Below are 23,636 nucleotides of genomic sequence, written 5' to 3'. Positions count from 1 at the left end.
TATGAGGGTGGAAAACACACGAAATACAAGGCAGGGATTCAGAGTGAAGTCCAAGCTGTGAAGCTTCAGAGAGCACCACTCCACCAAATCCCTGCAAATAAGGCAGGAATTCAACTTGGAGGGGCCTCAGGCGAGGAGAGCATCACCTGGGCAAGGTGAGACAGAATGTGCAGAGCCCTCCTTCAGCCCAGGATCCCAGGGGAGCCTGGAGCTGGAAAGTCTCTGGAGGAAACTCCTTGCTTCCAGCAAGATGAATAATACACCTGTTCCCTACTTGTGAGCAAACACTACAAAGGAATAATTAGAACCTATCTGACCTGAAACCCACATGCCCATTACTGTGGTATTTTTCCACCTACTCCAGGTGAAACAGAAGATGGGCTGGACCTGGAAGGGGAGGGGTGGAGTGGCAGCCCAAGATGCTGATTTATAAAGCTGCAGCAAGCAGAGCTCTTTCTCCACAGCCTTGGGACAGGGAGCTGGTCCTGCCTGGAGGATGCCGAGGTGGGAGCAGCATTCCAGCTAACACCTGCTGGAACAGGACAGGGACCCAGCACCTCGGGGAGATTCTGCACTCCAGCACTGCTCTGAGCCACCACAGACCCCAGCTGGGCTTGGGCTTTGCATCCAGAGATTTTTGGCTTTTGATCCAGAGGCTTTGGCTTGGCTGCTTCCCTCCATCAGGAAAGGAATAAACTCACCAAGATGCTCAAGGTGGGTACAATGCCCAAGGAACTGCCCCTTGTGCTTCTTCCTAAGTTTTATTTTGTGGATCTATGCTATAAGTGCAGGCTAAGTGAAAAATTGAATTAATACCAGACATGAACAGTTTGCATTCTTGGGAAGAATTCTTGGACTGGCTGAACCAAAAATCTGAGATTTTATGAAACTCTGAAGGTTAAAGGTTAACATAGGTCATGCTTACAAGTGAACAGTAGATTTTACTGACTTCAGAAAATTTCTCTATTTTTCTCTTCTATCTGCCAAGTTTTCCCAGCAGAGAGCTGTTGCTTTTCCTGGTTTCTGTGCTCTACAGGGATTTGAAAAGCTGAACAGATTTTTTGGGCTGGAGAGTTAAAGAGAGAAGAAGGAGGAGGAGGAGGAGGAAGGTGAAGAGAAAAAAAATCCCAATAGATAAAACAGATAATGAATCTTCAGCATGGCAGAAAAAAATTCATAACTTATAACAGGCGTGCCCTGTCTCTGGGATGTGCATCCCCAAGCAAAATCAAGTGTTTAGGAATAATATTTCAGTCTTTTAAGTGCTCAAACTGCTCAGCAGCTCTTTGCTTTCCCCTTCATCAAGAGACAACATCAAGATTTAAACACTCCTTTGGTTACAGGACAGCTGAGGATTAGATGACAGATTTGTGTTCAGAATAGTATTAAAAAAACAAGATACCCCAATTATTATTGTTTTTCTTGCTGTTTCCATTATTTAAGCTTTCTTTATGCTATGGAGAGCTCTTCCCTCATTGCCGAGATCTCTCAGGAAGCCAAGCACTGGCTTTGTGCTTTGTCCCACCAGGGAACATCCAAGGGGGCTCTCCTGAACTTCTGGGCTTTAACCCATAAGGAAACCTCTGGAATGGGGTCACCCATGGCTCTCCCAAGGCCTGGCATGTCATTTCCAGGATAATTTGGGAGCTGGAACGTTATCATTAATCAGTGGCACGGGAGGGAAGTTTGCCCTGCACACTGCAGAGTTAACCCAGGGCTTGGAAACAGCACAACCCCCGAGTTATCACTGAAAGCAAAACATTCCCTGAGGTGCAGCAGCCTCCCTGGGTCAACAGCCCAATATTCCACTGCCAAAAAGAAGGGAATTGTTGGCGAAATCCCTGCCAGGTCTGAGCTCTGTGAGGGCAGAAACAGAGCAGCTCCTCCTTGGCATTCAGTCTTGGTGTTTACCTCCATTCTTCACCTGAATTCAGTGCAAATATCTATTGCTAAGTGTTAATTGTAATTAAAATTTGAATCTTGAAGTTATGGGTCTGAAAAGCTCCAGGAACAAGTAATTTCTCAATGGATAATTTTCCCCTCCTCTTTCCTTTCATGAATATTTTGCTTTTCCACCGATCTCTTCTTGGAGCTGATAAATAAGTGAATAATTTTCATTGCTGAGGTACTGAGCAGTATTTTCCTACACTTGTTTTAGACCATGAGCTGCAGGAAGTGTTGTACATTCCCAAAGCAATCCCTGTAATTTGCACCTGATAAAGTCCTGATCACAATCACAGTAACACAAACTGGATGGATCTCTGGATAAGACAGGAAAAAACACCTTAAGCAGCCAGGAGAAAGTGACAGCAGAAATTTATAAGTTGTCTAAAAAAGTAGAGCTGCAAAATTTTGACTTTTTTTGTGGTCTTTTACAGAGAAGGTCTGATGTTTACTCTGTTGAGATCTATGGGACAAAAGATCTGCAAAAAACAGAGATCGAAGATGAAGAGGAGAAGCACAAAGACCAAAAAGGCAACAAGAAGAAAAAGAAGGCAGAAGATCTGAAGAAAGAACTGGACCTGGTGAGTGTTGCTGAGCCTCCATTACACATTCCATGAAATCCAGGGAGTGTCCTGCACTGAAAATCCTGGCACAGGGAAGGATTTGCTTCCTCACCCTCCTGGAGTGTGCCAGTGAAACCCTGTGCAAGATTAATACTAAAATGAGAGGATAATTAAGCCACCAGTGGTACAGAACATTATCTGCCCAAAAAGGAGCCATTCCCCAGATGGAATCACTGCCATCAGCATTTCAACTTGTACAGCCAGCCAGGAGTCAGAGGAGAGGCAGAACCACAGAATTGTTCTCCAGAGATTCCAGAGCATGTCTCAGCTTTAAACTCAGGGGTTTTTACCCAAACCAACTGCTCTGGCCTTCAAGAAATCCGTGTTTTCCTCCTGGCTCTCCACTGACCTGCTGGCTGCTCTTGGAAATGTTGCTTCCTCTCCACACATTCCAGTTTCCCAATCTGGAACATGAGGGTAATTATGCTGACCTCTTTTTGGGATTGCTGTGAGAGCAGCTCACAGGAGAGGCCATTTACAGGCTGGATGGCATTTAAAAGCTCAAGGAACAGCAAAATTAGATATTGAATCCATGGTTCTCTCACCCATTCACCCAGCAGGTTTCCAAGATCTGCTCAGCAGCAGGTAAATATTTCTGTCTGTGTTGTCTTTGCCACCGGGGCTGTAACTCCACTCCCGAGTTTCTAAAGAGAAACCAAAGCACAGACAGGGGAATTGACTCACCCAAGTACCCATGAATCACTCTGAGAAAACAATTGGGAGATCTCTCAAATTCTTGGCTTCTAAATCCCGGTTCAGCACAAGATATAATTAGGCCAACGATACCACAGAGGTGTCACTGCAGGCCAAGGACAAGAGCTTTGAGATTTCCCTCTCCCACACCCTTTTTACCCATGCTTAGAACCTGTTGTCCCTTTCCACCAGACTGAGGAGGATAATTCACATTCCCTACCCTGGCAATCGAGGGCAGAGGTTGCTGTCACACACACTCTGAGCCCTGCAGCATGCAGACTGAAATGATTTATCCAAAAGAAGCAGGAACACGAGCACGCCACCCTGTTCTTGTGACAGATTTGCTGGAGGAGGGAGCTATTTACAAAAGCACTCTGCAAATCAAAAGGAAAAACTTCTCATCTTCCAGTGGGAGATATTGTGCTTATCAATGTGCAGATTTGTCTAATTCATGAAAGTGGGGTGTCATACAAGCAACTTCATCCACGTTCCCAGATTCAGGTAGTTTGGGAATAAAAATTCCTGCAGTCTGATGCTCTGCTCATTGTAATTTTCTGTCTCTCTTGGGATGCAGGATGACCACAGGCTCAGCACCTCGGAGCTGGAGATGAAGTATGGTACCAGCATTGACAAAGTAAGTGCATAGGGCTTCCTAAGGAACTGCCTCAGTCATTTTCCTCTGGCCTCCCCAGAGCTCCCAGGAGCAGGAATTTCATTGTTAGGTGTGTGTGGGTGCCTGCATTGATGCTCCCAGTAAAGCCTAAGCCATCGAGCCAACGAGCACTGCCCTGGATTTAAAGTGGAGTTTCTCTCGAGGCTGAAGAAAGCTGAGCTACTGCTTTGAAATCAAAAATGGCACCTCAGGGTTTTGCACCAGCACCTCATTTTTTTTCTAAAGCTGTTATCTGATCTTTTGATTTCGCCACAATTCACTTTTCACCGTGATAGTTCATAGCCAAAGACTGCATGGATTGAGCTGATTTTGAAGGAAAATCTAAATTTGAGAAACTACACCCAAGTCCCTTTGACACCTGACTTTTGAATATCAAAGCACTGAACGTGGCCAGAGCCCAGACAAGAATTTCAAGAACCTCCTGAGCTGCAAACACCTTGTGGAAATGAAAAAATAATAGCAAAAGGATGTCAGTTTTCCCCTGGCTTTCCAAACACTTAGTCCAGCTATATTGGATTGAAAACCAGCAGAATGGAAATTCCTGAAGGATGTGGCCCCAGATTCAGTGCTCCAGAAGAAATAAGAAATGGCTGTTTCTCCACAGCAGATAATTAATAGCAGCCACTCTGAAATCAGGAGGTTTGGAAATCAGAGTTGCAGCTGGCTTGTGACACAAACAACCCTGAAAGAAACAGCAGCATGGGCATTTTGTTCTGAGCTGGGGCAAAAATCTGTTTGTGATTTTATTGTAAATGTGTGAAAAAACAACAGCACAGGCATTTTATTCTGGGGTAAAAAAATCTGTTTGTGATTTCACTGTGAACATATAAGAAAACAGCAGCACGAACATTTTGCTGTGAGCTGGGGTGAAAATCTGTGATTTCACTGTGAACATATGAGAAAACAGCAGCACAAACATTTTGCTGTGAGCTGGGGTAAAAATCTGTTTGTGATTTCATTGTGAACATGTGAAAAAGCAACAGCACAAGTATTTTGTTCTGAGCCAGGGTAAAAATCTCTTTGTGATTTCACTTTTAATGTGTGAAAAAGCAGCAGCACAAGCATTTTGGTCTGGGGGTAAAAATCTGTGATTTCATTGTGAACATGTGAAAAAACAGCAGCACAGCCACTCTGCTCTGAGCTGGGGTAAAAATCTCTTTGTGATTTTATTTAGAATGTGTGAAAAAAAAAAAAAAAACAGCATGGGCATTTTGCTCTGAGCTGGGGTAAAAATCCCTTTGTGATTTCACTGTAAACATGTCCCCTCCTTCTGCAGGGTCTCTCAAGTGCAAGAGCAGCAGAGATTTTGGCTCGGGACGGCCCCAACGCGCTCACTCCTCCCAAATCCACCCCAGAAATCGTCAAGTTCCTCAAGCAGATGATCGGGGGCTTCTCCATCCTCCTGTGGATCGGGGCCGGCTTCTCCTGGATCTCCTTTGGCATCCAGCTGGCTCAGGGCGTGGATTCAGCCTTTGACAACGTGAGTGGATGGGCGCCCACCCCGCCAGCACTGGGTGGTTTCAATACTCCGCAGTTACTCAGTAACTACAAGGAGGCCTCTTGTTCTCACCAGGCTCTCCCGCTGCCAAACACTTCTGATAAAAGCTCAAACATTGCCACACCATGCGCCTAAAGAGTGCCTGGGCAAAGGTTTGAGGGCCACTGGGCATAATCACAATTCTTGAGAATTCTGAGAGCAGTAAAAATGTCTGAAGACTTTAGACTTTGACTTCAACCAGAGAGTAAAGAGTGTCTGAATAATTCCCCTTTTTGAGTTCTACTCTGCTGTTTTTTTAAATATTTTTACACTGTAATCAGGATTGTGTCAGTTTAGAGAAGGATTTTAGATCATTAAAGCAATTAAAACCTTTTATTTTACACACACAAAAAAAAGCTTCAATTGATCACTTGCAGACCAACACCTGAAAGTTCTTTTCTTAACCTGTGTTTAACCTGGCCGCAACCTCATTTTAAAGCAGCACAGAACTGATTCATTCTAACAGAGGGATTATGAAAACGTGCTTTAAATTAATCAAATTATATCTTTTATTGTTCAGCTCTACCTCGGAGTAGTCCTGGCCCTGGTCGTCATCCTCACTGGCATCTTTGCTTATTATCAAGAAGCCAAAAGCACAAACATCATGGCCAGCTTCAGCAAGATGATCCCACAGGTGAGAACCACCAGTGCCTTTCAAATGAGGCCAAAATTCATCCCAATAATGCATGAGGGAAGCCCAGCAAGCTCAACTTGAATTTATCTCTTGGGAAATGACCCAGATAAATGTCCTGAATCACAAAGCATTGCTAAAAAGCACACAGTGGTTGCTTTCATAGATCTGTGAATTGTGGGATGCACATCCTTGGGTTAGAGATCTCAGTGCCCAGTTCAAACCTTCAGAAGGGTGAAATGTGCTGGGTTTCACATTTTGCAGCCCATTGCTTTTACCCACAGCCCTGATGGCATGTGAGCACATCCCTGGAAGGCATTTCCCCATCTCCAAGGCCACTTCACATCTCAAATCCCCCAAATTCCAGGCTGAGCAGTCCAGCTGGATGTCAAATATTCTCTCATTTCCTCTCCACCTTTCCTGCTCTGGCTCTGTCCCAGAACAGAGGGGAGGATCTCAGTGTAGAGGGTGGCACAAAGCTAATTTTTGTCCCATTTCTGTCTTCCAGCAAGCTCTTGTCCTCAGGGATGCCGAGAAGAAGGAGCTGCCAGCAGACCAGCTGGTGGTTGGGGACATTGTGGAGATCAAGGGTGGGGACAGGATCCCTGCAGATATTCGCCTCATCTTCACTCAGGGCTGCAAGGTAAACAGGGCTTGGAAGAGCAAAGGAAAGGGGGAAAACAGAATTTGGAGTGATTTATTACATAGGAATAATTTGTACACAACCAATATGGGTAATTAGAGCTGTGACTCGACATAATTAATGAAGGCAGAGAGCAGAAGCCTGAATGGGATGTTGAGCTCCTCTAGGACTGACGCCTCCCTCTCTGAACATCCAAGGAGTCCATGCCATGTTCTTTGCCAGGACAGGGCAGATGCACCAATAAAACATGAGAGTTTCTACTGGAGGCAGATCCTCAAAATTTGGATGTTTTCTCAGGCTACTGCTCAAAGTCCCACTGACAGACACACAGCATTGGCTGACCTGAATTGCCACAGAAATAGGCTCTGTCAGGGACAGCAGCAGCTCAGAGAAGAGGCACTGAGAGGTGTTGATGTCACTGATTGGATGGATATATGGATGTATGGATGTATGGATGTATGGATATATGGATATGTGGATATATGGATATATGGATATATGGATGTATGGATATATGGATATATGGATACGTGGATACATGGATATATGGATATATGGATGTATGGATGTATGGATGTATGGATACATGGATACATGGATACATGGATATGTGGATATGTGGATATGTGGATATGTGGATATGTGGATATGTGGATGTATGGATACATGGATATATGGATATATGGATATATGGATATATGGATATATGGATATATGGATATATGGATATATGGATACATGGATACATGGATATATGGATATATGGATATATGGATATATGGATACGTGGATATATGGATACGTGGATATATGGATACATGGATATATGGATATATGGATATATGGATACATGGATACATGGATATATGGATATGTGGATATGTGGATATATGGATATATGGATAAATGGATATGGATGAGGCTGCCACCTCACCTCCCGGGCTGGACACCTCTGTGTACTGCTGACTTTAATCTGGGCATGTCTCCCTTTCATTAAAGGTGGACAATTCTTCACTCACAGGGGAGTCAGAGCCACAGTCCCGCTCCTGTGACTTCACCCATGAGAACCCCCTGGAGACCAGGAACATTGCCTTCTACTCCACCACCTGTGTGGAAGGTGAGCTGATCCTGAAACTCAGCATGGAAATCCCATTTCTTCTTCTTTATCTGTTTCTCCACTGGCTCCAGCCACGTCTATTATCCTGTGTGCACACCTTTACATCCTTTTATCTTTATTTCTAGTTAATCTTTCACCTCCCTTCAGCAACTTCAGGGAAACTGAAAGCTTCTAATTTTTATTACATATCATCTTACAGAGAGAAGAGGCCCAAAAAAAGGCATCTGCACAGGTGCTGTTTAGTCCTGCTAACTCATTTGAGTAATTCTGCTTTGAGGAACTTGAGGGAGGTTTAATTGCCCACATGAATTTTGACCAGAGCAGATTAAAGAGTGACCTTGGGGGTGGTCACACTTGGCATTTGTTCCAACACGCAGCGTGGTTATGGCTGCACCAATCAATGGATTTGAACTGACGGTGGTTTCCTCACAATTTTCCCATCAACACCTGTTGGAATGTCAGCCTGCAGCTTCCTCAGAGTGTTTGTGTGCCCTGGAGGTGACAGTTTTTTGTACCTGCAGGCACTGCCACCGGCGTTGTCATCAACACCGGGGACCGCACCATCATTGGCCGCATCGCCTCCCTGGCCTCGGGCGTGGGCAACGAGAAGACGCCCATCGCCATCGAGATCGAGCACTTCGTGTACCTGGTGGCAGGGGTGGCCATCTCCATCGGGGTCCTCTTCTTCATCATCTCCGTTTCCATGCGCTACAAGATCCTGGACTCCATCATCTTCCTCATCGGCATCATTGTGGCGAACGTGCCCGAGGGGCTGCTGGCCACGGTGACGGTGAGTCTGCGCTGGGCTTCTCCAGCTCTGGGCTGGGTTGGCTTTGGGGAGGGATGGGGGTTCTTATTCCAAGGATAAACCCTTCATTTGGTAATTCTGGTCATTCATCTCAAAGCCAGCTGGGGTTTAAGTTCAAGTGCTGCTCTGCCTCGATGGCTGCTGAGTACAATGACGTGACTCATTTCCCCACCACCCGCTCCCACTTGGAAGTGGGGACATTGTACCCTGAAAGTCACATGAAAACTCCACTTATTACCAATTGTCCAGCACTAAAATCCCTCCCTGCCTGAGGAGCAGCACACACTGCTGGCTCCAAAGTGTGACCGTGTTCACAGGGGTCTAAGGTTGAGGATCTGACTCCATGTTTCAGAAGGCTTGATTTATTATTTTATAATATATATTACATTAAAACTATATTGAAAGGATTTCATCAGAAGGCTTGCTAAGAATAGAATAGCAAAGAATGATAACAAAGGTTTGTGGCTTGGGCTCTCTGTCTGAGGCAGCTGACTGTGAAGCAAACAATGAAGGGAATCATTGCAGGATCCATGGAGCTGGTGACCAGCAGCTCCCTGCCCTTTTCATGTTCCTCCACCTCAAACAGCCTCTGATAGAACATTATTATTTCTATCAGCAGGCAGTAGGCTCCTATCAGCAGCAAATCTACCTGTGCTAGTTACAACCAAACTTCAGATTCTAAATTAAAAAAGGGAGGGGAAAAAAAAAAAAGCACTGCAGTCAACAAAAATGAAAAATTAAAAATATTCTCTTACAAACCCCACAAAAGATATACCAGGAGAATGCAATCTCGTTACACCTGTGTGTAGCCACACCTTGGTGACAGCTGGGCCCCTTCCCTCCTGCCAGGTGAGCCTGTCCCTCACGGCCAAGCGCATGGCCAAGAAGAACTGCTTGGTGAAGAACCTGGAGGCCGTGGAAACCCTGGGCTCCACCTCCATCATCTGCTCCGACAAGACAGGAACACTCACCCAGAACAGGATGACTGTTGCCCACCTCTGGTTTGACAACCAGATCTACTCAGCCGACACCAGTGAAGATCAAACAAGTAAATGGGAAAATGGGGGTGTGGGAAGGATCCATCCCAGGATGCTCACTTTTGGTGGCTAAATCAGACAGTTCTTCCTTCTACACGTGGAAATTCCTCCTTAGCCATGTGAGATGTGAAAAAAAATAATTAATGTTGAATTCCACTCACAGGAAGTAAACCCGAAGGAGGTTCTACTCCAGAACCTATTGCCAAGATTACATTTAGTAGGGAATTAAACAAACATCATCCAAACCCCTTTGCCAGCACTGCTGGAGGGAAAATTTATATAATTTTTTTTCCATAAAACAAGCTGTCAAAACAATAATTTTTTTCTGCAAATAGGTCAGTTCTGTTTTTTCACCATTAAGATTTTACTTGTGTCATGCAGCGTGCTAAAAGATGCAATGTGTGTTTTGCTTCTCTCAGCCCAGCCCTTTGATCAAAGTTCCCCCACATGGACAGCGTTATCAAAAATTGTCTCTCTCTGCAACCGGGCGGAATTCCGGCCAGGACAGGAAAATCTCCCCATCATGAAGGTACCTCTGACTTCACATCAGCTTGTTCCCCTTCCTCTGAAAAAACAATTTTCTCTGTTTGGCTTTAACAATCTCCATTTTACCAGTAAGCTCCTACTGACAGTGGTTTTACTGCTGTACACTCACATAAAAAATTTAACACAGGATAAAAACCACAGAGCCAAGAGCATAGAAATGCAAATTATTCTGAATTGGAGGAGAACCACAATCCCAACTCCTGGCCCTGCACAGGACAGCCCCAAAAGTCCCTGTGCATTGTCCAAACCCAACTGTGCCTGCCAGGAAAAGGGCAAGACAAGTAGCAGGAGCAGTAATTACTGCACTGTTAATTTATTATAGCAAAGGTAAACATGCCTTAATTGATGTCTTTCCACATGACTGCTTGAAGGTAGTAAATTCTACTGACTGGGCTACCAGGACAAACCTGCTGTTTACTCATCAACACCATCTTCACATTAATTTGGGTTTGTGCCTCAGCTCACCTGTAGTGCCCTGAGTGTGACCCCAAATCTGCTTTACAGTTTGCTGTGGCTCAGTTCCAACTCCAAGAGCAAAGCAGACACCCCCAAATTCTATTTTAATTTTTTTTTTCCAGGATAACTTGAACATAAAAATGGAAATTCCTTGTTGCTGAAGTGTGCAGCAAGCCATGGAATTGTGGAAATGTAAAAGTAAAATGTTTTCTTCCTTTGTGCCCACAGAGGGTCGTGGTTGGAGATGCCTCTGAGACAGCTCTGCTGAAATTCTCTGAGGTCATTCTGGGGGACGTGATGAGCATTAGAGCACAGAACAGGAAAGTGGCTGAAATCCCTTTCAACTCCACCAACAAATTCCAGGTGTGTTTCATTATTTTTGGAAATCATGCCAGATTGCTTCTATCACTGGGCCTGATGCAGCAATGGGTGACCTGGAAGCCTTAATGGGGTAATTCAAGTTATAATAAATACAGCTCATTCCACTTGATGGGATTCATGATTTCTTCATGGAAAAGAACATTAATCCCATGGGAAACCAGAAGGAAATGAGGACAATTTGAGCTCCTCCAACCCCTCTCCTGTTTGTGGCACAGCTCTCCATCCACGAGACCGACGACCCCCAGGACAAACGCTTCCTGCTGGTGATGAAAGGGGCCCCAGAGAGGATTTTGGAGAGGTGCAGCACCATCATGATCAACGGCAAGGAGGAGCCTCTGGACAGCGAGAAGGCAGAAGCTTTCCAGACAGCCTACATGGAGCTGGGGGGCATGGGGGAGAGAGTGCTGGGTGAGTGCCTGGGAAAACGGGGTGAAACATGGAAATGGGGTAAAATTCAGCTGTAAAACCTGCGAAATGGGGTTTAAAGTCTTGGCACATCCAGCATGCCTGGAAAAATGGTTTAATGCTGGAGTTCCATGGGCAAGAGCAAAGCCTCTCCTCTTTCTCCCACGTTTTCCTGCCCATCTCACCAACCTAAATACCTTTTCAGGTTTCTGCCACTTGTACCTGCCTGAGAATGAGTTTCCAGAGTCCTTCCAGTTTGACACAGATTCCATGAACTTCCCAGCCTCCAACCTGTGCTTTGTGGGGCTCCTGTCCATGATTGACCCACCCCGTTCCACGGTGCCCGACGCCGTCTCCAAGTGCCGCAGTGCTGGCATCAAGGTGAGGATTTTACAGAGAAAAACACAGTGGGTTCACTGCAGAAAGACCCATTACGATTATTTTAGGTATTATTTAAAGTATTTAAAATTTAAGGTCTTCTGCCACATCGTCACTAATTGTCTTTCTAGCAACAGCTACTAAAAATCTTAACCTTAGTTAAGACCATTGTATAATTTCAATTTAGAAAATCCCTAGAGATAAAACATTTTCATTTAAGTGGGAATCAGACTATAGGAACTGCACAAACCCCTCAAACCTGGAAATCCAAATTTGCAAAAGCTCAGATACTCTCTTATCAGATTCATTTCTAGAATGCAGAACCCACACCAGCTGGAATTACTTGCTTGTAAACAGAGTAAGGTGATTGATAGAAACAATTCTAGAGAAGGCATCAGGACACTGCTTTGAACATTTACCCAGAGGAATCACCAATCTTAACACTGTTCAAGTGGAACCTGAAGCAGTAATTCCCCTAATTTCACTCCCTGGGACCAACAAGTAAACTCTCAGCCCTAAGCAGAAGTGAAATCTATCTAAATCAAGGAAAATCTTATTTGGAATTACAGATCTCAGACAAGACTAATCCCAAACTCCAACCCTGATGAAATTTTCTGTAGCCTGAAGATCTGGCAATTTTTCTTTGAGAAAAGCAAGAAAAGGCTGTGCCTTATCTGTCAGGACACCTCAGTCACAAGGATCCATTTTAAGATGCAATATCCTAACAAACCCTCCCCACTGAATGTACCTAATATAGATCCTTATATAAGGGCTCCTTTATTCTGCATTATTCTAATCTGGCTGCCTGTGACGAGTTCTTCCTCCAGAGCCCTGATAAAGCAGCCTCAGGAAGAGAGGCAGAGCCCAGATGTTGGTACAGAGCTGGGCAATTACCGCCCCTAATCTCCCTCTGCTGTGTACACAGCGCTGCTCTGATCCCAAAGTGCCTCCTGCTCCCCAAAACCGGACATTGTCCCTTATCTCCCCCCACCTTTGGCCATTTGGCACTCACTTGTCCCTTGCTCAGGTCATTATGGTCACTGGCGACCATCCCATCACGGCCAAGGCCATCGCCAAGAGCGTGGGCATCATTTCAGCCACCAGCGAGACCGTGGAGGACATTGCCAAGCGCCTCAACATCCCTGTGGAGCAGGTCAACAGGAGGTGAGAGCCAGCAGAGCCTGGGCAGCCCCCAGGGCTTCATTTCCCTGCTCCCTCCATGGTGCTTTTATTCTACATCCCCGCCGCTTTCTGCTTTTTTTATGACACATTCCCACTCTTGAGTCATCTCCACCTAAATGTGTCCACTCAGTGGTTTTCATCTCTGCTGCCCGAGAAGAAAATCTGGGGAATTATTCTTTGCACATCATGTGGAAGTCACTGTCACTGCCTGTTTGACTAAACACACACACACACACAGAGCAAAATTCAGCATCACACGACCCAGTTTGGACCATCAGCCCAAATTCCTCCTTCACCCCTTAAATGGGGAAAAAATAGCATCACAAGGGAAGGATAAAAGCTCTTTGCAGAAGTGATGTCTTCCTCTGCTCCTCCCAGTGAGAGGCCTCTTTAAAATGCATTTTCTGAAGCTTCAATGAGACCCCTCTGTATCCAGAAGTGACTGTGATCCACTCTGGATTTCTGCAGTGCCTTTCACTCAACTCCTGCTGATTACCAACAAACGCCTCTGCAATTAACTCAATTTGCCGCTTTCCCGCCATCCAGCTGCACGCCCATCCCACCAGCGCTCCGTTTCCACCCTTCTAACCCAAAAATCCACCCTGCCCTGCCCGTGGCTCTTGCAGGGAAGCCACGGCAGCCGTGGTGAACGGGATGGAGCTGAAGGACATGAGCTCGGAGCAGCTGGACGCGATCCTGCGCGAGCACGCCGAGATCGTCTTCGCGCGCACCTCGCCCCAGCAGAAGCTGATCATCGTGGAGGGCTGTCAGAGGCAGGTGAGGCAGGCCTGGCAAAGGTCACACACACACACACAGAGCAGGGTTTGGAGGCTGGGAGCCAATTCCCAGTGCTCCCCAAGCTCTGTTTATAGTTCTTTCCCCGTGCCAGAACATTATCTAACAGATTGTCGTGAAAGCTGCCTGGACTCAATCCAAGCCGCTCAAATTCCCGCTGCAGACACAGCTCCCGGTGACAAAATGAGCTTTCCCTGGGTTTGGAGCTGTAGCCAGAGCATGGATTGTCCCTGGCACTCTGAGAAGCACAAAAAGCCTCCTGCGCCCTGGCTGGGAAGGAGAATTCCCTCAGAAATTCTTTAAACCCAGATAAAAGCAATGCTGCTGCCACATCCCCTCCTCTTATCTCTTGTGGCTGCTCAGAGCCATGTCCTGCTGCCCACAGGAACGTTTGGGAGTGGAACTGGTTTGTGGCAGTGCTGGGTGAGCAGGTGAACTCACAGCTCTTTTCCAGCCTGGATTATTTGTGATTCTGAGGTATGAACCCCACAGAATGCCAGAGCGTGATTTATGTACCACCAGCTCTTATCTGTGTTACTTCCCAGGGCTGTAAATCAGGCAGCAGGATTTAAAGAGAGTTTGTCCCATCCATGGGCAATATTATGTAAAACAGCCTGGAGTGCAGCCAGCACAGGAGGAAAAAAAAAAAAAATTACAGAGCTCTGTAAAAGATGAAAATTGCCATCAAAAGATTCTCCAGTCAAAAATGACATCTTCCAAGTAGATTTTGTGAATTAAAGCCGCACTTGTGCTGTGCCTGGACTTTGTAGAGAAGATGTGGCATAAGATATTATTTTATTCTTGTAGTCATGCCAGCACTGAGCTCCCCAATCAGCATTTTGTCAGCTCTTTGGGTTTAAGCCTGGAGGGCTCTCCAGGGAGTTAAAAAAAAAGAGATAAAACTTTTCAATTTGATGTGGTTTTCATTTTTTGAATGGTCTCCGCTAGGCACACGGTGGGTAAACGTGTTCTGCACTGCTCAGACTCCCACACTCCTGGCAGATTTGGCTCTTTAGGGATGAAAAGGAACACCCTCCCCCAGCCACACTCCAGCTATGTTTAGCACTTAGAGCTTATAAGCCTTTCTGTACATGGCATTATTTATAGGTAGTGACACTGTGCTCAATCCCCCCAGGGACAGGAAATTCAGCGTTTTATTAATCAGTTTGCCTGGCTTTGTCCCCACTCTGAGCACCCTGCCTTGAACCAAGCCAGAAACTTCTGCACCAGCCAGAGCAGAGCCTGGAGCTGCAGGAGATGTTCAGGGAGATAACAAAGAAGCTGAGCTGGATAATCAGAGTTTTCCATCTTTTGGATTAGTGGAGAATTCCAGCCCAGACTGAGGATGGCCAGAAGCTGCTGGGATAGGATGAAGACAGGCTCTAACTCGACAGTTACATAATTTATGAATCAGATGAAGCCTGGCTGTTTCTGTAGCACTTCATTAAAAAATCCAGGACATTTTGTGTTAATCAAACCTCCCCCAGATGTCAGAGGTGAGCCTGGCTCTGCTCAGACAGGGATGGACCACGCACACATAGAGCAGATATCCAAATCTTAAATCCTCTTTATACCAAACTATCAGACTAATTGCATTTGCAATGCATCTAATTGAGATATCTACTCTTTAGGAAGCAGTGAATCATTCACATCCCTGAATTTTCCAGGTCTCTACTGTAAAAGGAACCACACAAAACTCTGAGCTTGCTGTCCCAACCCTGCCCACCACCCTCCTGACCCCTGGCTGTGTTTGATGTGGGTACAGAGAGGATTCAGAATTTCCTATCAGCATTTTTCTGTTAGAAATGTAAAGATTGATGCTGGCAGGATCCACCCTCTCCTCCCAAAGCCACATCTGGATGCTTTTGTGTGTTCCAGGGAGCTGTGGTTGCCGTGACTGGAGATGGAGTCAACGACTCCCCTGCCCTAAAAAAAGCAGATATTGGGATTGCTATGGGCATTGCTGGCTCTGATGCAGCCAAAAACGCAGCTGATATGGTCCTGCTGGATGATAACTTTGCTTCCATTGTCACAGGAGTGGAGGAAGGTAAAGATTATGTTCTTTCCCATTTTCTGAGTTGGAAACAGCTGGCAGGGCCTCCTGATCTTCCTCTCTTCTCTTTCTGGAATTGTGGATTTGATATTTGGGAAAGCTGGGAATTAAATCCATTTCTACACGTGGCAATCAGAGAATAAGGAAATAATCTCCCTCCTCACACATAATAAAAATTTGCTGTCTCTGTTTGATTAGGCTTCAGATAAAAGCATTTCCTGACCTGTTCCAATGCAGTCTGAAGCCTCACAAAGATAGAAATTATTTTCTCCACCTTTTCCCTCTGTTATTTTCCCACACATCACCTGCACTGTGCTTCACCTAAGACAGGAGCACTCATCCCACTCTTCTTTCACTTGTGGTTTCCATCACAACCACAGCATTTTGGGGAATGAGGCTTTTCCCCTCAAACTGCCTCATCAAAAGAAATGTTTTATTACACTTGAGTTTTCAGAAGCCTTTAAGGGAGGGGAGCTTAAAAAACCCAACAAAACCAAATTACAAAATGCATGATGAAACACATGAGGGAAGCAGAAATAAGCAGTAAATGTTTCTGCCTCATTTAGTTAAATTGAACTTCTTTTCCTGATAGAAATTCCCTTAGACAGAAGAATTTTCTGTTCCCCCAGGCCGCCTGATCTTTGACAACCTGAAGAAAACCATTGCCTACACCCTGACCAAGAACATTGCTGAGCTCTGCCCCTTCCTCATCTACATCATCGCCAGCATCCCAATGCCCATTGGCACCATCACCATCCTCTTCATCGACCTGGGCACGGACATTGTGAGTTGGCAGCTCCAAAGTCATTTATTTCCTGCTGGAATATCCTGCCAGGGACAGGGCCTGGGGGTGGAGGCACATCCTGAACAGGGGATTTATCCTACAGATGAGAAAGGCAGCGAAAAAAGGGACTAAAAGCAGCCAGGTAGAGAGAAAGAAGAGTAGAAAACAACAATAACCTGCAGAAAGGGAGCAGGAAGCAAAGACACAAAGACATCTGGTGCAGGCTAGAATCAGCAGTGAACAATTATGTATAAAAATAAAAATAATAAATATAATAAATATAATATAATATAATATAATATAATATAATATAATATAATATAATATAATATAATATAATATAATATAATATAATATAATTAAAATATAAGAACAATAATATATGATATATAATATATAATATAGTATATATAATATATACTATATACTATATAATAATATATAATATATAATATATAATATATAATATATAATATATAATATATAATATATAATATATAATATATAATATATAATATATAATATATAATATATAATATATAATATATAATATCTTGTGTTTTAACCAAGACATCAGAGGGATTTCTGCACCTACACCTCACATTCCATCCAGCCCAGCCCAAGGGACCTGGAAGACCCTTTAATTTTAAATTAATGTTCAATTATTGTTAACCTCCTCCAGATTTTGTATTGATCACCAGATCCATGCATATTTCAGATTTTCCCCGAACCCCTTTACAATTAATAGGAATTAATTAATAAGAATGAATTAATTATTAGGGATCCACACAAATCTTCCTCTCTGTTCTGCCAACATTCAGCAGAACCTCTTGGGAACTACAAATTGCTTCTAAACCCCCAAAAATCAGGCAAAAATTGCCCCCCAGCCCCTGAGGGTTTGTTTCTCTTGCAGATCCCTTCGGTGGCTCTGGCTTATGAGAAAGCTGAGAGTGACATCATGAACAGGAGACCCCGGAACAAGAGGAGGGACCGGCTGGTGAACCAGCAGCTGGCTGTCTACTCCTACCTGCAGATCGGTGGGTTGGCCTCCAAACTCTCTCTCTTCTGTGCCAGCAAAGCCAGATCAAGCTCATTAATTTTAAAAAAATATAAATTTAAGAGGTGAAACTCAACCCCTCCCTCTGCAAACCCCTGTGTACTCCTGCTGTGTACTCCTACCTGTAGGTTGGTGGGTTGGCCTTCCAAACTCTCTCTCTTCTGTCAGCAAAGCAAGATCAAGCTGATTAATTTAAAAAATATATAAATTTACTTGTACTTGCAGATTGGTGGGTTGGCCTCCCCCTCCCAGACTCTCTCTCTTGTGTCAGCAAAGCAAGATCAAGCTGATTCATTTTAAAAAAATATAAATCTGGGAGATGAAACTCAACCCCTCCCTCTGCAAACCCAGCAGCCCCCTCCTGTTGCTCATTATTCAGCAATTAAATGAGGTTTTAACTACAGAGTGCAAGAAACTCCCAGCACCAAAACTCTCAAACTACCTCTAGCACGTTTCATGCATCCAGTTCTCCTTAATTTCGGTTTTTCCTCACTGCTGCCCCTTTGTTTCCGCAGGAATCATGCAGTCGGTGGGGGCTTTTGTCACCTATTTCACGGTCTACGCTGAGCAGGGGTTCCTGCCCTCCACGCTGCTGGGAGTGAGGGTGAACTGGGAGAACAATGCCATCAACGACTTTGAGGATTCCTACGGACAGCAATGGGTAAAGCAGCCCTGGAAATTCCCTTTGCAATTAATAGGAATGAACTGATAGGAATTAATTATTAATAGGAATTTATTATTGCTAGGTATTAATTATTAATAGGAATTAGTTATTAGGAATCCACACAGAAAATTCCACCCTGAAAATTCCCTGTCCACCTGCTTGCTTAAAAATTCCCCCAAAATAAAGGGATAGGGAATGCAAATGAGGTTTAATGGAAATAGAATTGGTTTTCATCTCATGCTCCTTCAGGGGAGACTCTTTAGGGCTCCCTGCCACACAGCTCCTTCATTCAGCCTCTGCTCTTTCATTCATTTTTCAACAATTTGCCACCTTCTCACTCACAGCCTCTCCAGGTGCACCTTCCTCTCTGGATGTTTAAACCCCTCTGGATGTTTAAAATCTGGACATCTCACTATCTGGATGTTTAAATCCCTCAAAATCAATGCTCAGCATCTCTCAAAATCAATCCTCACCATCTTCTCACAGCCCCTTGCACCTTCCTCTCATGTCTGGATGTTTAAATCCCTCAAAATCAATCCTGATCATCCTCTCCCAGCCCCTTGCACCTTCCTCTCTGGTCTGGGTGGTTAAATCCCTCAAAATCAATCCTCACCATCCCTCAAAATCCATCCTCACCATGCTCTCTCCCAGCACCTCTGCCAAGCTCTCTGCAGCCTCCCCCTCTCCCTGTGCAGAATCACAAGGCACAGCAGGCATTGATAAATCCACACAAATGCTCCTCACCCCCAGCTCATGCTGCAGCCTCGTGACTCAGCTCTGGAATAAAGCTGGGCCCAAATCTGAGCATTGAAATCTGGAGGAGCCCTGCATTCACACCATGAAATCTCTCATGGGGCTTGGCAGCAGCCTGGGGAAGGTGGGAGGGTGTGAATTAAAATGGTTTTGGTGTTTCTTTGGCTCTGCAGACCCACTACCAGCGCATGTACCTGCAGTGGAATGGCTACACAGCCTTCTTTGTCAGCATCACCATCCAGCAGGTGGCTGATCTGATCATCAGGAAAACTCGCAGGAATTCCATTTTCCGCCAGGGCCTCTTCAGGTGAGTTTAGCAGATGCACAATCCCACGATGGTTTGGGTTGGAAGAGACCTTAAAGCTCATCTCATCCCACCTTCCACCATCCCAGGCTGCTCCAGCCTGGCCTTGGGCACTGCCAGGGATCAGGGGCAGCCACAGCTTCTCTGGGCACCTGTGCCAGGGCCTCACTGGGAAGAATTTCCCTCTGAGGGAAGGATTTTTCTCCTATCTAATCTAAACCTGCAGTTCAAGTCAGCCTCCTGCTCCCTTCAGAAGCAGGTGAGCTCAGTGATTTGGCCCTCTCGCTTTCAGTCTTTGCACAAAGATTAAGCCTGGCCTTGAACAATCACAGATCTCAGGCAAATATTTTATTACACCTCCCCTCAGCCTCGTTTCTGCTTCAGGGTAGGGATTTTCTTTAAAGACATTGTGCTGGTTATTCTAAAAATGCACCAGCTTAAAACCAACTTTCCATTCATTAAAATGTTTACTAGAGAAAAGAAAGGGAGTTTCTCTTCCAGATTACTTTCTGAACTCCTTATCAAGAGATAGCAGGTCTGGACTTCCCTGAGATAACTCGAGGCTCTGGGAAGGGAGATACCAGCTGGCCAAACTCCCGCAGACAGTGCTGGCCGCCCTCTGCAAACCTCCAATCCCAGGAGAATTCCAAATATCAGCTGGGCCAGAGGCCAGCAGCAGAGCTGGCATTGCCTCCCGGGCGTTCTGATAGCAGAGCAATTTATTTTCCATCCTTTATCTGCAGCCTACACCTATGTGTGTGCTTCCTCCTTGCATTAACACCTGAGTCACCCTGAGCACGTTCCCAGGGCAGCAGCAGCCTTGAGGAGGTGCTGCTGGGTGTCTCCCACAGCTGGATTTGGGCTGGGAATGCTGCCAGGACAGGCAGGAGCACCTGGGGCACAGGACAGAGCCCAGCCCTGTGCCTGCAGAGCTCACCTGGAGCAGGAGTGCAGGGATCCAGAGGGGTCCTGCTGGCACACAGGGGGTTAACTCTGGGGTTAGTTTAACCCTCTCACAGGGGTTTAACTCAGCTCTGTCACAGAGGGTTAACTCAACCCTCTCACAGGGGTTTAACTCTAGGGTTAAACTCACAGGGGGTTTAACTCTGGGGTTAATTTAACTCTCACAGAGGGTTAACTGGGGTTTGTTTAACTCTTTCACAGGGGGTTAACTCTGGGGTTAAATCAATCCTTTCACAGGGGTTTAACTCAGCTCTGTCACAGGGGGTTAACTGTGGGCTTAGTTTAACTCTCTCACAGTGGGTTAATATCACAACTAACACCAGAGTTAAACAGGGGTTTAACTCTGGAGTTAATTCAACTCTCTCACAGAGGGTTAACTCTGGGGTTAATTTAACCCTTTTAGAGGGGGTTAAATCTGAGATTAATTTAACCCTCTCACAGAAGTTTAACTCTGAGGTTAGTTTAACCCTCTCACAGAGCGTTAACTGGGGTTAATTTAACTCACAGGGGTTAACTCTGGAGTTAATTTAACTCTCTCAAAGAGGGTTAACTCAACTCTCTCACTGGGGTTTAACTAGTGTTAATTTAACCCTCTCACAGGGGTTTAACTAAACTCTCTCACAGGGGTTTAACTCTGAGGTTAACCCTCTCACAGGGGGTTAACTCTGGGGTTAATTTAACCCTCTCACAGGGGGTTAACTCTATCACAGGGGTTTAACTTTGGGGTTTATTTAACTCTTACAGAAGGTTAACTCTGGGTTTAATTAAACCCTCTCACAGGGGGTTAACTCGGGGTTTAACTCAACTCTCACAGGGATTTAACTCTGGGATTAACCCTCTCACAGAGGCTTGACTCTGGAGTTAACTCAACCCTCTCACAGGGGTTTAACTCTGGGGTTAGTTTAACCCTCTCATAAAAGGTTAACTCAACTCTCTCACTGGGGTTTAACTCTGGATCAACTCTCTCATAGTGGTTTAACTCTGGGGTTAATTTAACGCTCACAGGGGGTTAACTCTGGAGTTTATTTAATTCTCTCACTGGGGGTTAACTCAATTTTCTTACAGAGGGTTAACTTCCTCTCTGTTTTTCCTGCAGGAACAAAGTCATCTGGGTGGGGATATTTTCCCAGATAGGAATTGCTTTGATTCTCACCTATGGCCTTGGACATGTTACAGCCCTGAACTTCACTCCACTCAGGTGAGCTCGGAGCTTCCCCTGCCCTCCTTGTGGGCACAGAACAGAATCCTGCACCACTGCAGGAGAAATATTTTTAAAAATTCATTATATTAATCTCTGTTTCTTGGCCAAAAAGGCCATTACTGCCATAATTTCCACGTTCTCCTACTGGATTTCCTACTGAGGATCCGAAAAGCCACCTGTGCAAAACCAACATTTAAATATTTCTTCCAGCATCTCCAAGGTTTTGATGAGCACATCCAGCATTTAACTTTTCTTTTAAATAAATCAGTCAGATGATTTATTGCTGTGATAACACCAGGCAAAATTTCCTTCTGAATGGGACCTGGAATTAATTAATCCAGGAAGCATTTAAGACTGGGAGGCTTTACATGCTCATGATCAATTTGAGAGATTAATTAGGAGAAAGGAAAGAGGCCCGAGGAGGGGCAGATTTGTTTTGGTGACATTGAAGAGCACAGAGACCCCAGAACTGGAGCTGAGCTGTTCTCAGGTGTTTCTGAGCGAGATTTTTGTCCTCACTCCCAGGTTCCAGTACTGGTTTGTGGCTGTGCCTTTTGCCATCCTGATTTGGGTCTACGATGAAATCCGGAAGCTGCTCATCAGGAGACACCCAGGAAGTGAGTGCACTCCTCTAATTTTAATTAAATATTTTCATTTCATGTGTCCTTTCCCACCCTTTCACTCCCACCCCCATCTCAGCTGCCACTCGCAGGTGAATGCTGAAAATTGAACCATTTTTATCCAATGATCACTTTACCTTTTTGAGGAAAACACCCCAATTTTTTATTATTATTTCTAATATTATAGAATATATAATTATATAATTATATATAACTATATATAACATAATTATAATATATAGTATAATTATAATATATACTATATATACTGTATACTATATACTATATACTATATACTATATACTATATATTTACTTAGATATAAATTTATTTATTACATATATAATACATAAAAATTTATTTAAATTCACATGAATAATACATTTCTATTATTTATTATTATATTTATATATTTATATATTTATATATTTATATATTTATATATTTATATATTTATATATTTACATATTATATAATTACATATTATAATTATCATTACAATCTATACAATAAATTATAATAATAAAAATGTATTATATATAATTATATATTATAATCATTATAATATATATAATAAATTATATTAAATAAATATATTTATTTATTTAATATAAATATATAAAATGCATTTATTATATAAAATAAATATATGCTTATATATAAATTATATAATTATACATAATTATGTAATTATAATTATTTTTAATATTATTTTTAAATTCTTATTTTTAATATTATCCCCTCCCTTCTCCTGCAGGTTGGTGGGACAAGAACATGTATTACTGAAGACTCTGACACAGGAGAGCTCCTTCCCCACCCGGCCCAGCCTCTGCTGCTTTCAAGTCCTGTCTGTGCAATATCGAGCATGGATCCACCCCGTGCTGGGGTGCAGAGATTTCATGGATTCAATGAAGAAAAAAGGACTTTAGAGGCTGAGCAATTACCTCCCACTGTACTGTAAAGCCTAGAAATTGAAATGCTACCTGTTTTTGTAACTACTACGATTTTCCCTCGTTCAAAGATGGAGTTGGAGAGAACTCTGAGAGGAAAGCAGTCCAAAGACAGGAATTCCCCACAATCCAAGGCATTAATTTGCACTGAAGGAGTTGTTTGTTGATTTTTGTGCTGGTAGAACTGAATTCCAAGTGAGGGCACACCTAGATCTTTTACCTTGCCACGGGTAATTGTGCTGTATAGGAATAATTTGATAATAAAACTTTTTTTTTCCAGAAAAAAATGTTTTTGTTTTTGTTTTTTTTTTTGTTCTCTGTCTTATTTATTTTTTTAAATTAAAGATTGAGAGAATCTGAGTGGAATGGGGTCACAGAGGAAAGAATTGCAGCCCTGCTTTTGTTACCCAATTAACAGACCAAACACTTCACCCATTC

General features: G+C 44.0%; 1 protein-coding gene across 1 annotated transcript; it reads left to right on the top strand.

Annotated features, from left to right (window-relative positions):
• Positions 1–496: 496 nt before the first annotated feature.
• On the top strand, positions 497–23,432 carry ATP12A (ATPase H+/K+ transporting non-gastric alpha2 subunit). Its single transcript, XM_058041133.1, has 23 exons — positions 497–504; positions 2,294–2,525; positions 3,835–3,894; positions 5,210–5,413; positions 5,991–6,104; positions 6,610–6,744; positions 7,744–7,861; positions 8,383–8,651; positions 9,519–9,717; positions 10,126–10,235; positions 10,937–11,071; positions 11,305–11,497; positions 11,700–11,875; positions 12,900–13,036; positions 13,681–13,831; positions 15,728–15,896; positions 16,532–16,686; positions 17,600–17,723; positions 18,259–18,404; positions 19,334–19,467; positions 21,524–21,625; positions 22,154–22,245; positions 23,006–23,432. Exons 1-23 carry the CDS (start codon positions 497–499, stop codon positions 23,032–23,034), a joined length of 3,192 nt encoding a protein of 1,063 aa, XP_057897116.1. The 3' UTR covers positions 23,035–23,432.
• Positions 23,433–23,636: the final 204 nt, after the last annotated feature.

The sequence above is a fragment of the Melospiza georgiana genome, chromosome 27 (assembly GCF_028018845.1).
Source record: "Melospiza georgiana isolate bMelGeo1 chromosome 27, bMelGeo1.pri, whole genome shotgun sequence".
NCBI classification, from domain to species: Eukaryota; Metazoa; Chordata; class Aves; order Passeriformes; family Passerellidae; genus Melospiza; species Melospiza georgiana.
This window is presented reverse-complemented; position numbering and strand designations above follow the sequence as displayed.

Coding starts and splice junctions, on each gene's coding strand:
- ATP12A (XM_058041133.1), top strand. Junction 7,862..8,382: donor CTCCACCACCTGTGTGGAAG/GTGAGCTGATCC, acceptor TTGTACCTGCAG/GCACTGCCACCGGCGTTGTC. Junction 17,724..18,258: donor CTACTCCTACCTGCAGATCG/GTGGGTTGGCCT, acceptor TTGTTTCCGCAG/GAATCATGCAGTCGGTGGGG.